The following is a 13,755-nucleotide window of genomic DNA, read 5'->3' on the forward strand; positions in this document are numbered from 1 at the left end:
ACTATGTTTTCAATTTCATGTTATTTGTATAATGGAAGATGTAAAAAAAATTATTCTTGAATCGACCAAACTTAAAAGTAAAAATAATATTTACTCGTTACAGATTTGCGGTGTTTGGATTGGGCTCGAGTGCGTATCCAAACTTCTGTGCATTTGGATCGTATGTTGATAATCTTCTGGGTGAGCTTGGCGGAGAGCGACTCATCAAACTCAATAAAGGCGACGAGATGTGTGGCCAAGAGCAAGCCTTTAAAAAATGGGCTACTGATGTTTTTCATGTGAGCAGACTTAAAACAATGTTGACATCAAAAGTATTTATTTTATATTTCCAATTTATTGCTTTTCGTCGGAAAAGCTTTTGTATTCAGTTCAAACGTGTACGGTGATCCTTATTATTTAATACTTACAGCGATGTCTTCTAATAAATCATCAAAAATATTAAATTAAAAACCGATGATTATACGAAAACAACCACAAGATTACTCTTATTTGAAAACCCCCTGTAATATCGCAATCTAGTAGAATAAAAATAAAGAGAACTGTAAGTAGGGAGGTAAAGTTCCCACGTTGGCCATCAATGTTTAGTAGAATAAAGATAAAAACGCCACGGTATAGAGGAAATAAGAGATGTTAAAAATATAGTAATGACTTGCGAGTATGACTTTGATTCGATTTCCTACTATTTTATGGATACGCTCGTGTAATTTTCATTCTACTACTAAATATTGTCGTTCCCATGTAAAGAACTATAATTCTGTTTTTGACTTAAATAATTCCAAATGTAATGTCACTTACCTTGTTTGTAGTGATTCGATGAGCATTTTTGTTGCAATCCTTAATTATCCATGCATGGACTAATTCTACAATTGCGTACCTATACGTTATGTTATACAATTTTGTTGTAACAACCTGATGTTACTTATTATAGTGTGCTACGTTTAAGAAATTAAATTATTCCAGAAATTATTTTCATAGAATATGTTGATTTTTATTTGTAATACACATGGGACACCTTATAATTATGGATGATTTATTATGTATCCAAGATATTTTTTTCATGTTTATAGACTTTATACATTGATACGTCCAAAATATGAATATCCAGCCTTGAGAGTAATTTAATTTAAATGAGACTTTTAGAATATTATTACTTGATTATTAGAGTTTATGAAAATACCATATACTGGTATAATTAATTTCTAAAATATGAGTATCTTAAGGGTGTTTCCAAAAAAATGTCCTTTCAAAAATACTGAACATAACCCGATACAATTATATTGCAGATATACTCTAAAATCCAGCCTTTGAGAGCAATGAGATGTGAACTTTTAGAATATTATCATTTGATTATTAGGATATTTTGTTGTTAGATGTAGTTTATTTAGTTTATAAGTTTGTACATTTACATTTGAGGAAAGGAGACAAAAATGTATTGTACATTTTATGGCAATGTCGAAAAGGTAGTGCATAACATAACGTTTTTGTTTGAAAAATCAGAAGTATGAATTTAAACCTATGCAAATACTAAAATCAGTGCAATAATTTAACTTAAATTGAAAATGTTCGATTAGAAGTTAATTTTTAGAAAAGAAAAAAATTTGAGGGTGTCACTGCCTCACCGGTGTTGAGTGATGTGAATTTCGTGACCAATGTCGACTTGTGGACATGCACTGATTTTATAGAGATGCATTGTGCTTGTAGAGATGTACTAAATGCTGCGTTTTGCCAATATTGCACGTTTCCATTATATGACCGGTTTTGTCCCCTCTTAGATTTTCGCAACGCTGTATCACGTGTGCCGGCTGCCTGGCCTTGACACCCAAGCAAGGCTCGACTAATTAATGATATTTTTTAACACAAGTTAAGTTAAGTATTTGTCTTTTCAATTAAATTAATAATTCAGTTAATTGATATTTTTAATATATCGATTAAGTTTAAAATGAGTTAACAAATACTATTAACTTGACTTAATTTCAATTAGGTAATAAGTTAAGTAAATGCAAATTAAAAAATGCATTTAAGTGTAAGGTAATATATGCATAATAAAATAAATAATAGTCACTTGATAAAATATATAATATTAGATTTCATCTAAAAATATAAGTACAAAATTCTTCGTAAAAATATTGTTTTTTTCTGATTACATTTTCTGCATTCTGTAGAACTTATTATTATAAACCGTAAACAAAATAAGCAAAATATTTTTGTGGATAATACAAAAATTCAAAATTAACTTAATTGAGAGTATAAAAAAAATATGAGTTAATTTTAAATTAACGTAGAGTTAAAATTAACTTAAATTTTTATTTAACTTCTAACTCATTGCCTAATTATTTCCCAGCTTTGCGTGCAAATGCAATGCCTATATACTCTGCATTGAACTTCGTGTATTGGCTTGCATTTGTTGCATAATTTTGTTGAAGAATTATATTTCATTTGTGCTTAAATCTTTACTTGTAATTTGCTTCAAAAATTAATGTTTTTTTTTTAAAGTATTATTCTCGTGATTTAGCGTACTCGTGCGTGCTTGTTCTGTGACTTGTTTGTTTACGTCAATTTGTTGATTTTTAATGTTTTGTATATGTATAGTGAAGGATGTGAAACAAATAAAGAAATTTTAAGTTTTTAAGTTTATAGGTTACTTTATTTTTGATGATTGGTCCTTGTATAATATGTTGGTCTATTTTTTAAAATATCTATGAGTTGTATATAGATTCGGATGCTGATCGCGCATTAGTTTGATTTTTGTATAATTACCTTGTTATTGTAAAAAAAATGTATGATTTATAGTAATATTGTTGAGTTATTTCTTTTGATAGCTGCGCAATCGAAATTTTTTCATTGATCTGTTATTGATGGTTTCATCATATAATAATTTTTTTGAGTCATCTCTTCTTTCATTCTTTGTCAGATTTTTTTCGTATGAAAATATGAGCATACATTTGTGCGTGGACTGTTAGGAATTTCAGTAGTTTTAATGTTGATATTATTTATGATTATGATATATAGAAGCTAATTATTTTATAATTCATAAAATGTTTAAATTAATAAATTACGTTTTGATTTTCTACACACGTATATAGTCAATGTTGGTATTAAATCATTTTATGTATTTAATAATGTAGAAATTAGATATATAATAAATTACAATAATATCATCAGTTTAGTATAAAATATATTTTCAATCGGCTTTTATAACATTATACAACATTTTTTTTAGCTTCTGTGTTCCGTTTTTGGGGCCAGCCTAGCTACTAACACTGTTCTCATTATTTAAAAATATAAAGGACTAACATATTGCACACCATTAGGTTGCGTGTGAAACGTTCTGTTTGGATATGGACGAATCTCTTAGCGAAGCCTCACAAGTACTTCATAACGAAAAGCTGTCCGCGTCTACAGTTCGATTCGTGAATAATGCTGAACCGGACGATCTCCATTCCGGTACGTACAAGACGCATACAAATTAAATGTTTTTAGCATCGACAATTGACACCATGGTATACAATTGATGTATTTGTTTATTCTAGCATATGCGCACTATCACAACAAACGAGTTTGGACGTGCAGACTCTCCAACAAACAGAACTTAATGAGTGACAGCGAAGATGGCAAGAGTGACCGCGTGACACTGTGGCTGGAGATTGACGTTGATGATTGGGCAAAATCGGAGAAAATAATGTATCGACCCGGCGATCACGTGGGCATGTTTGCCACCAACCGAGATGAACTGGTATCTGGTATTATTCCGTACTTGCAATGTGATCAAGATCCCGACGAACCGATGGAACTTCAAATGCTCAAAGAAAAACACACATCATCAGGTACAGTTAGTAATAAACATCAACTTTTAAGTTGAATGTATATGAAAAATAAATGTGTGTGCGCAGTTTTGGATTTATTTTTATGTCTTAGACATAATAACATGCGTGCTCCTATAAATGCATACAAAATTAATTGAGTGAAATCTGCCATTACAGATGTATGCACATATTATTTTCCCGAAGAATAGTAATTTTATCCAAATCGCAAAACGGTAACAATAATGTATTGAAAGAAAACGTGAAATATTTTTTTTGGCATTTAAATATTTAAATTTTTGAAAATTTAAATTCGAAAACATACATTTCGTTCGTCACGAATTCCATTTATAAAAATAATTTATTTATGTAACTGGGTTATTTTTTTAAATTGCCTTCATCCCGAAATAAAGAAAATGTAAAATAAAAATAATTTACTGTCGTACATAGTCATGAGTTAAATACCTATTCAATTTTTAATAGGTACTATAACTAGAAAAACTCATAAACTTACACTGCAAAACTCGTGCTAGCCGATGACAGTCAACTGCAGAATCTAAGCCCCACATAATAGACCGTATTCTAAGATAAGTTTCGCAAGTGAAATTTATGACTCTAGAAAAGTAGAAAACTTTAAATCACCAACCATCCACTTATAACAAACCCAACGTTTTGAGAGTCCTTGAACATAGTTTAGCTTTTTTTATTCATAATGAATAGTATTACGAAGCTGTAAATTACTGGGCGTACATAATTAAATACTCACATCAAAATAAATGTCCATTTGTAGATTAACTAAATCGTATTTTGAATTCATGATAATACCTATGTATATCATACATAATTTTTTCTTATGCCCATTGACGTTGTTGGTTCTTTAAGGTGTCTCTAAGAATTGGTCGCCCCACGAGAAGATACCAAGATGCTCTTTGCGAACTTTATTGACACGATTCTTAGACATCACTACGCCGCCTACACCAAATATGCTACAATTTTTCGCTTCGTGTGCCACTGATCCCACTGATAAAAAGAATCTCATAGCATTAGCAACAGTAAGGCATTATCACATTTTGTTTTATGTCACTATTTTAAATTTTTATTTTCCGTGTTTATAGGATAGTGCCGCTTACGAAGATTGGCGTCATTGGAATTTACCCAATCTTCTAGAAATTTTCCAAGAGTTTCCTTCTATTAAACCACCCGCTGCTTTATTAGTCGCACAGCTTACACCGTTACAACCGCGATTTTACAGTATTTCTTCGTCAAGTTTATTACATCCACACAAAGTGCACCTCACTGTCGCAGTAGTGACTTATAAAACTAAAGGTAATTTTGATAAAAATTTAACATAAGATTAAAATATAACTAAATGAGTATACATATTAAGTATACCTAGGTGATTTTTTTTTTGTGAACCGAGTAATAGGTACAGGTCTAATCCAGACATTATACGATTTTATTTTACTAAAAAAATAGCATGCCCATAATTTAAAATCTTTGTATGATGGATGGATAAGGTACTATTAAGTTCATGAAAAAAAAATAGTAATTAAGTAATTAAGTAGAATATTAAAACTATATACTATTAAAATAAAAACATTGGTTTGAATGTACAAATCACTATCGTTTTTATTTTTGTTAAGGCGGAAAAGGTGTATTACATTATGGCGTATGTTCCAATTACTTGTTGGATGCTAACATAAATGACACAGTGTACATGTTTATTAGAAGGTAATTATAGTAATTATTATTATTAATAATTGTTTCTGAACCAACATAATATTATTATCGTGTCACCATTGACGATCAATGGAGCAATAACACTGTTGACTATAGTGTGAACAGACCTACCTACCTAATATATTATTGTAAACGTCTTTAATAACCGTTTCTTTTTCAATTCGTAGCGCACCAAATTTCCATTTGCCCGAGGACGTGGCAAAGCCATTAATACTTGTGGGTCCCGGCACAGGTATCGCACCGTTCCGAGGGTTTTGGCAACACAGATACGCACAGAAGAAAAACGGCATTGGTAAACACAACACGTTTTCATATCACCCATTATATTATAATATATAAATTATTATAATAACATTAACACGTCAGTTGTACAAGCGTTGTGCTCACTACCCTTTTGTCCGCCACAGATACCAAAATGGGCAGAACCATGTTGTTCTTTGGATGCCAATACAAATCGATGGATCTCTACAAAGCGGAAAAGATGGAAATGATAAAAGAAGGTGTATTGGACAAGACTTACTTGGCGCTATCCAGGGAACCATCCATTCCGAAGGTCAGTTCAAATTCGAATATTGAAACAATATTTATATTTAAATATAGGTACAAATGATTTGGATCGAATACGTCGCATAAAATGTTTTCGATTCACGTGGAGATCCAGAATACTGCATAACATCGTCGTCAGCTCTATATAATAACATGCTCAATCCAATAAACATTTTTTCTAAACGTTGAAAGAATAATAAACTGTTTTTATTCGTAACCAATGTGTATTTAAACTGTTAGCAGCTTGTGTGTCTATTAATATAGTACAGGTGCTAATGAAATCAAAAATACACAAGTCACACTCCTGTAGTCCTGTAAGACATCTTATAAAACCCTCATGATGTTAAATTCAATATTATTTATTTCAGAAACATATTTTATTTAAATTTCGTTCTAACTTAAACTCTCACAGTAACCTTTTAATCAAAAACTATCCTGGGGGACGAGGTGACCGAGTGGTCTGACTCTTCCGCTGCGACGCAGCAGGACACAGTTCGATCCTCGGCCACCGGGCGGCATTTTTCTCCGGACAAGTCGCGGTGACCGGAGAGCAAGTGCTGCCATCCCCCACCCCCGGGGCATGGCAGAAACCTACGGGTGCCCCATTCGAAATTCTGCCAAAACAAACACACACGTGTTCCCCCTACCGTTCCAAAAACCTACAAACCATCAATACAAAAACCTACAGTACCTACTAATAGCTAATGGCCACAGTTGCCGGGCTCAGGATCAATTAAAAAAAAAAAAAAAAAAACTATCCTCCATTTTACTCCCTATAATGTACGTAGAAGCCTCGAGAAACAGGGGCTAAGAAAATATGAATAAAAAGATTAAAAAACCTTAAGATGATACCTAAAGAGTACCACCAAGTCGGTGCCTGCCCATAAATGCTAACCTCCTGTCACTAACCATTATTATCAAATTCACTCGTTGTATAGGTACTTATTGTACTGCATAGGTTATAAATAGGGCTCGGATTTATATGTATTTATTTAACCAAAGTATGTATTTATACAACAAAAATATGTACATAAATATGTGCTAAAAAATGTATAATATGTATTATCAAAAAACAAAATTATGTACATAAATATGTGCTAAAAAATTTATAATATGTATTATCAAAAAAAAAAAATATTATTATTAATTAAAATGAAATGTAATAAAAAAAAATATTTATCTAACTATCTAATTATTATGGTTACAATTAATAATGACATGCATTTTTAAATTTTCGAATTCGAAAGATCGCCGATTATGTCGTAAAATTGATCTATATCGACTGAAAGATCTCTCAACTTCGACTGATGTTATAGGACAATATTGCACGTTGACTATGTCTGAAGGAGAAAGTTCTACAGTATTATTTTGTACTTTTTGAAACATGGGCAAGTCTGTATTAATAAATAATAAATCGTAAATGAACAAATTATCGAAATATGTAGGAAAAATGGAATTATTGAGAAATATGTAAAAACATGTACTTATGGCAAAATATGTAAAAATATGTAAAATAAAATATAGTTCATTTTATTGGAAATCCCTTGAAACGAATTTATCACTTACCTAAATTAATTTATCAAGTCACAGTAAAAATATGTATTTACATATAAATCCGAGCCCTAGTTATAAATAATTTAATATGAAATAAAAAATTATTTATAAAAACCTAATCGTAACTACTAGTCATGCTTTATATAACTGTTGAAAATATATGATTTTAAGCGAATGTGCATTCGAATCATTGACCATGCATCCACTCAAAACGATGTAAAATTAAAATGATACCTATTGTGTAATTGTTATTACTCGTATAATATAATACGCCAGTGACAATTAAACGAACCCGCTGTCTAATTTAACAATATTTTCGTTTCCACAGACTTATGTACAGGACTTGATGCTGAAAGAAGCGAAAATTATATACGAATTAATAGCCGTGGAAAGGGGACACTTTTACGTGTGCGGTGATTGTAAAATGGCTGAGAACGTGTACCAGACCCTCAAGTCGATAATTCAAGAGCAGACCGGCATGAATTCGACACAGTCCGATAACTTCATGTTGGGATTACGGGTACGTTCATACGAGATTTATGGTGATCGAGGCCAAAATGTCAAGAACGATATTTTTACTTTTTTAAGCACGATTTTAAGAAACGCATTCAAGCCATATCCACAGAATAGTGTGAAATACCTACTCGAATACCTATGTTTTATTTCATATTTTGAAAGTCACATGATCATATTTGAATATAAGAATATAGGGGGGGGGGCTAACCCCAAATAATAATTCCCGAAACCCAATCCCCTCCCAAAAAGAAGTTCACGAGTATTATGCTATTTTATATCACTTATAAATAGTATTAGAACAATACGATGTCACCACAAAATCATACATACATTGAAAAATACGTGTTTTATTTATATTTAGTCAACATTTAATGTCTGCAAATATTTTTATTTTTGGCCCTGCCCATTTCATATCAGAAATAAAAACATTTTGTTTTATTAAAGGTTGTTTTACTCAATAAAAAATTAAAAGTTAAACACATTTTTATAGTATAATCCTGTTTGATTATTACTAATTGTCATTTATATATTATGTTTAATATAATAATATTTCATTTTATTCCACATGGATAATATTTATAATACATTTTATTTAATTATTTAAAGCATAGGTTGGGCGGAGAATGGAGGTCTATTCAAATTTGTTTGTCTGATTAAATGTCAGTTAAATTTAAAAAAAAATTCAGCCAGCCCCATAAATTTACCATACCACTGCCTATTTAGTTATATTAACGCTCGATGAGTAGTAAATAATATCATGATGAGATCATACAGGTACCATTGTCCATGATTATCTACTATATTATACAACATGATTTAACGCCAAACGATATAGAAATATATTTCTGGATAAATAACAAAAAATTATTACAAGCGCTTTCTAATAATATGATATGAAATATGAGGATTTTTTTTTGTCCCATCCCTGTATAGAAGGAATTTTAAAACTCAAAGCCACGCCCTGCTAACCCACCCGACCTGATGCTAAGTCCTATACAAATTGTATTTATAGCGAGTTCCCGTTCTTCTCAAAAAATGAAGGTCTACGAGATAGGCACACGTCACTGATTCTTGGCATCGCGTTACGCTGTGACTTATACATCACAATATACTCATCGTCGTATATAATATACGATAGGTATACAAAACAAAAAAACACCTATATTGTTATTTATATCATATTATATCGTATATACGTTTTTATCGGTAAAAACGCACATATTATTACATTATTTATACCTCTGCGCAGGCGTGTTTAATAACGAATACCGAATACCGAATACCTAATATGATGACGGTGACCGAGGATTGTGATCTAAACACAATTATAATAATACAGTCGATAAATATCATAATCCCACGAGTATTTCATCTTTGGATCGTGATAATCCTATCAGTGTATGTCACACTAATGACATTATTGAGCAATTTATCGAACTGTGATGTACACCTACATGATTTTCAACTTTGCATGATCGAGAATGATGAGTGATGACCCGTGGCACGCGCGTTCGAGAAATAATAATTTAGTGATTCCTTCGCGAAATTGTATCTTAAAAAACGATGAATAATTATGTGTTTACACATTTTGAAAAACATATTGAGTATGGGACGTTAGAAATTTCGAATTATTTGATGGTGGACCCACCGGCAATGCACGCCATAAATGCAATATACTGATGTACTATTATTAACTATATAAATATGTGTTGTACAGGACGATAACCGTTATCACGAAGACATATTCGGCATCACTCTCCGGACGGCAGAGGTGCACAACAGTTCAAGGCTTTCCGCTCGGATCCGAATGGCGTCCGAAACGCTTCCATAACGTTCAATTTGGCCTACAATAGGCAACATGTTGGCTAAGTCAATAGCAACGATACAAGAATTTAGAGACAAAAAATTGTAAACATTTTACCCTTTATAAAGTATACGTAACTTATTATATTATTATACTTTTGTAGACACGAGTGTAAAAATATTTTTATTTTTTTCGGATATTTCCAAATTCACAATTATATGATAATTATTTATATTAATATGATGTGCTTGTCCAGTTATCCCCCTTTCTTCTACGCACACCCACTCATCAAGTCACCATCACACACACACACACACACACACACACACACACACACACACACACACACAATCATCGTCCTATGACCCGCCCGCGTTTGTGCAGTGAGTAGGAATATAATACTGTATACAACCCACTCTCCGAAAACATAAAACGTCTTTGCCCATTAATAATTGGATACTTCAAAAATGTGAATAAAATGTTTCCGTTATTTTTTTTTTTATGATTTCGTGTCCTCGTTCTGGCGATGTACGTACTACCCACTTATACGTTTTAAAATATTCAACGTTTTAAACGATCTCACATAGTATGGGTATGCGTGTGTATAATAATTAATGAAAACGCGCACGTTTCCGTTTTGTTTCGATTTCGGTTGATCAAAAAACCATATTACACAATATGATTAATGTATATTGATATGGCGCCAGTGAAAACGATTTTTGAAATGTTGTCAGATATAATATTGTAAAGTTATTTATGAATTCAATTTTAATTAATTCAACAGCGTTTGTAATTTAGGCAATATAACTGTACATATTACACATTATACATTACACTTAGGTATAGTATTATATTATATATATGGACATAACTATATGTAGGTACCTATATTATATATATGAATGTAACTTTAACAATACTTATGCGATTGAAGTGTTGTTAGTTAGGTATATTAATTGTATTTCAACGTACTTAGTAAAAGCATTCAATTTTAATAGTGTAAGTCACCAATTCTTTACTTTTTTATGTCCTAGTACAAATTAGAAATGTTCTCGAACCACTTGAAACTAATATTTAATGTTTAATATAAATGATAATTATAATTGTTTTCTTAAAGACACGTACCACCTACCAGAATTTCGCGTTTCTATCTATTGAGAACTTCTGATTTAAGTTAATAATTAAATAGTTGTAGTTTAACGTAAGTAATACTAACCATGAAATTCATCTTGAATTCGTTTGTAAAATATCCTCTATTGTATAAAATACATATAAATATATTCTTTTACGTTACCAAAAATATTTACATTTAAATCTTTTAAATCTATATTTAATTAAACAACAATACATGGTTTTCATTATTATCTTATAATCACTTTAACGCGTCAATTTATTCCATTTTTTTTTTAATAATGTTATATTGCTCTATACATATATTTCTTATTATAATATATACTTATTATCTTTGTTATTTTATACTATAATGAGTGTACTTAAATATTTTTATCGTTTTTCGATTAATAATTTTTAAAAAAAATCATTCCTATTGCTATTAATTATTATTATATGTAAATATTGTATTGTTTTTCGATTTAATTATGTAATATTATATTATATACCTAGATAATATTCTAGGCGTACGCAGATGTTTATATGGTATCTAAATATTGTTGTTCAGTTATTTAAATCGTATTAAAATTTATCTACTCATTATTTTCTTTGAAACATAATTAGATAATTCAAACTAATAAATCCATTTGTTAATTATAAAAGTTATACAAATATGTCTTATGAAAATTGTGAGTTTTTATTTTATTCTGATGGTATTCTATCGGTATAATAATTTTTCCATTACTTAAAATATACGTACTGTAAATAGTGTGGTATGAATAATATTAATAATTAGGGTTTGTCTTTGTATTTATAGGGTAAAATTTGATCTAAATATTTTTTTTAAAAAGTGAGGTGTCACGAGATGCCTATATAGCTACAGATGTGAAACATCGAAATCAGTGTGTATAGAAATTAGAAAATATGCATGAAAATTGAATGTAGGGCTTATTAAACAAAATAAACATGGCATAATAAAAAAACAAAATATTAAGAATTTTAAGGAAATATTCTTAATTTTAAAGGCGAATTAGATGTTTCAAACGTGTAATTAGTATTTAAGTAAAGAAAATAATAATTAAAAAAATTGTCAAAAGTTTCAATATTCTCTAGTGATGTTATTCTGAACTACAAACAAAAATAAAAATTAATCGATTTCCTCAAACATTGGTGTTGAGTAAATATTCCATTTTTCCGGTAGTATTTTTTTAGTTTTTCTTAATTATTGAAAAAAATAACTAGGAATTGTCTTATTTTAACCACCAAAGTACCAATACTAGATAGTAGATAGAATATTCTACCAAAAACAAGCACCAAGATTGAAGCAAATTATCTACTCCCAGACGAGACAAAAATAAACTCACTTCATTATACTTATAATATTATATAAGTAGTTACTACCTACTTAAACAAATACTTTTCTTGATCCATTTAGAACCTAGAGCAAAACTAATTGTAATATAATTGTACGACAAAGACGTATAACAGTCGTTCTGGATTTATACATAAATACCTAGAATCGGAGCATGAATAACATTTTACAACTCTAACTTTCACTCTTCAGACAATAATTAAAGTAATCAAAATAATTAAACATACTATATTATTATTGATTATAATATGTATCAAAAATCAATATCAATTTTGAGGAAGAAACAAGTACATATTAGTATAATTTTTATAATGTGTACATGTACAAGATAGGAAATTGTAGGTATTATTTTGACAACCGGGGCTAAAGGTCTAATATAACAATGATCAAAATATCGTGCAGGTTATTGAAACAATTATTTATACTCACTTCAAAAATAAACTAAAAATATTCTCATTCCGTGTTGGTAGATCAAATTTACAAAATGGAAGATACTACTTATTTTACTAATTTCTACCTATAATAATCTACAGCTAGATAATGAATTCATTAAGAAAAATCCACCGAAACAGTCGATTCGCGGATAGTTATAGACTATAACTTTTGTCGAGGTATTACAGTCACGCGCCGTAACGAAATATGTATTCCTATATTAAATCCGTTTACCGAGCCACCTACACAGCAATGTACTGAAATCGCCTATTCATTACGCCGGTCAGTGGTTTTACGTCGTAATAATATAAAAATGTCAATAAATTGTTGTAAAAAATAATGAGGTTTTTTCCCTAAAAATCACTCCATACAAACTACATGTAGACGAGGTAAAAATTTACCTTACCACAGAAGCCACCAACCCAAAAGTATTTAAAATGCATTTTTAAAAATAATGCATAAAAAAAATTTTTTTTTAATTACTTGACAAACCAAATTGAAATAAAAATTGTAGTATTAAAATGTTTTATGCTCCTCATAGATGTGTATAAAAGAATTAAATGGCCACTTTTAGCTGATATTCAGTGATTTTAACCGCAAAAATGCATGCATATTTCGATAGTTTTAAGTGCTCATGCAGTCATACTTTCGGGCTACTAAGTTCTAACTCAGGTAGTCAGGTATAGCTTATAAATTATAACTTAGTTCTAAGTATTTTAAGTTTTGATATGCATAACCACATGGTACAATTGTACCCCGAAAAATGTTGGTTCACTACTTCGCTGATCAAAACTTAAAATATTTATAGCTATATACTGTGTTGTAACTACTTGTTCAAAATTCGATTTTTATGGATCAGTTATTATTTATTATGAATAATA

The 13,755-nt window shown here is 30.1% G+C and overlaps 1 protein-coding gene across 3 annotated transcripts in view; it reads left to right on the forward strand.

Annotated features, from left to right (window-relative positions):
- LOC111028604 (nitric oxide synthase, salivary gland) overlaps positions 1-10,393 on the forward strand; it is an 83,842-nt gene extending 73,449 nt beyond the window's left edge. Inside the window, exons 16-25 of one of the 3 annotated variants that reach the window (XM_022307324.1) lie at positions 104-311; positions 3,312-3,444; positions 3,531-3,824; positions 4,683-4,852; positions 4,916-5,126; positions 5,444-5,531; positions 5,708-5,832; positions 5,948-6,093; positions 7,969-8,160; positions 9,874-9,987. In XM_022307324.1, coding sequence (XP_022163016.1) covers positions 104-311; positions 3,312-3,444; positions 3,531-3,824; positions 4,683-4,852; positions 4,916-5,126; positions 5,444-5,531; positions 5,708-5,832; positions 5,948-6,093; positions 7,969-8,160; positions 9,874-9,987 — 1,681 coding nt within the window. Of the gene's footprint in view, positions 1-103; positions 312-3,311; positions 3,445-3,530; positions 3,825-4,682; positions 4,853-4,915; positions 5,127-5,443; positions 5,532-5,707; positions 5,833-5,947; positions 6,094-7,968; positions 8,161-9,873 lie in introns of all 3 variants that reach the window. The other 2 variants (XM_022307326.1, XM_022307325.1) reach the window with 2 other exon arrangements.
- Positions 10,394-13,755: the final 3,362 nt, after the last annotated feature.

The sequence above is a fragment of the Myzus persicae genome, unplaced genomic scaffold (assembly GCF_001856785.1).
Source record: "Myzus persicae strain clone G006 unplaced genomic scaffold, MPER_G0061.0, whole genome shotgun sequence".
Classification (NCBI taxonomy): domain Eukaryota; kingdom Metazoa; phylum Arthropoda; class Insecta; order Hemiptera; family Aphididae; genus Myzus; species Myzus persicae.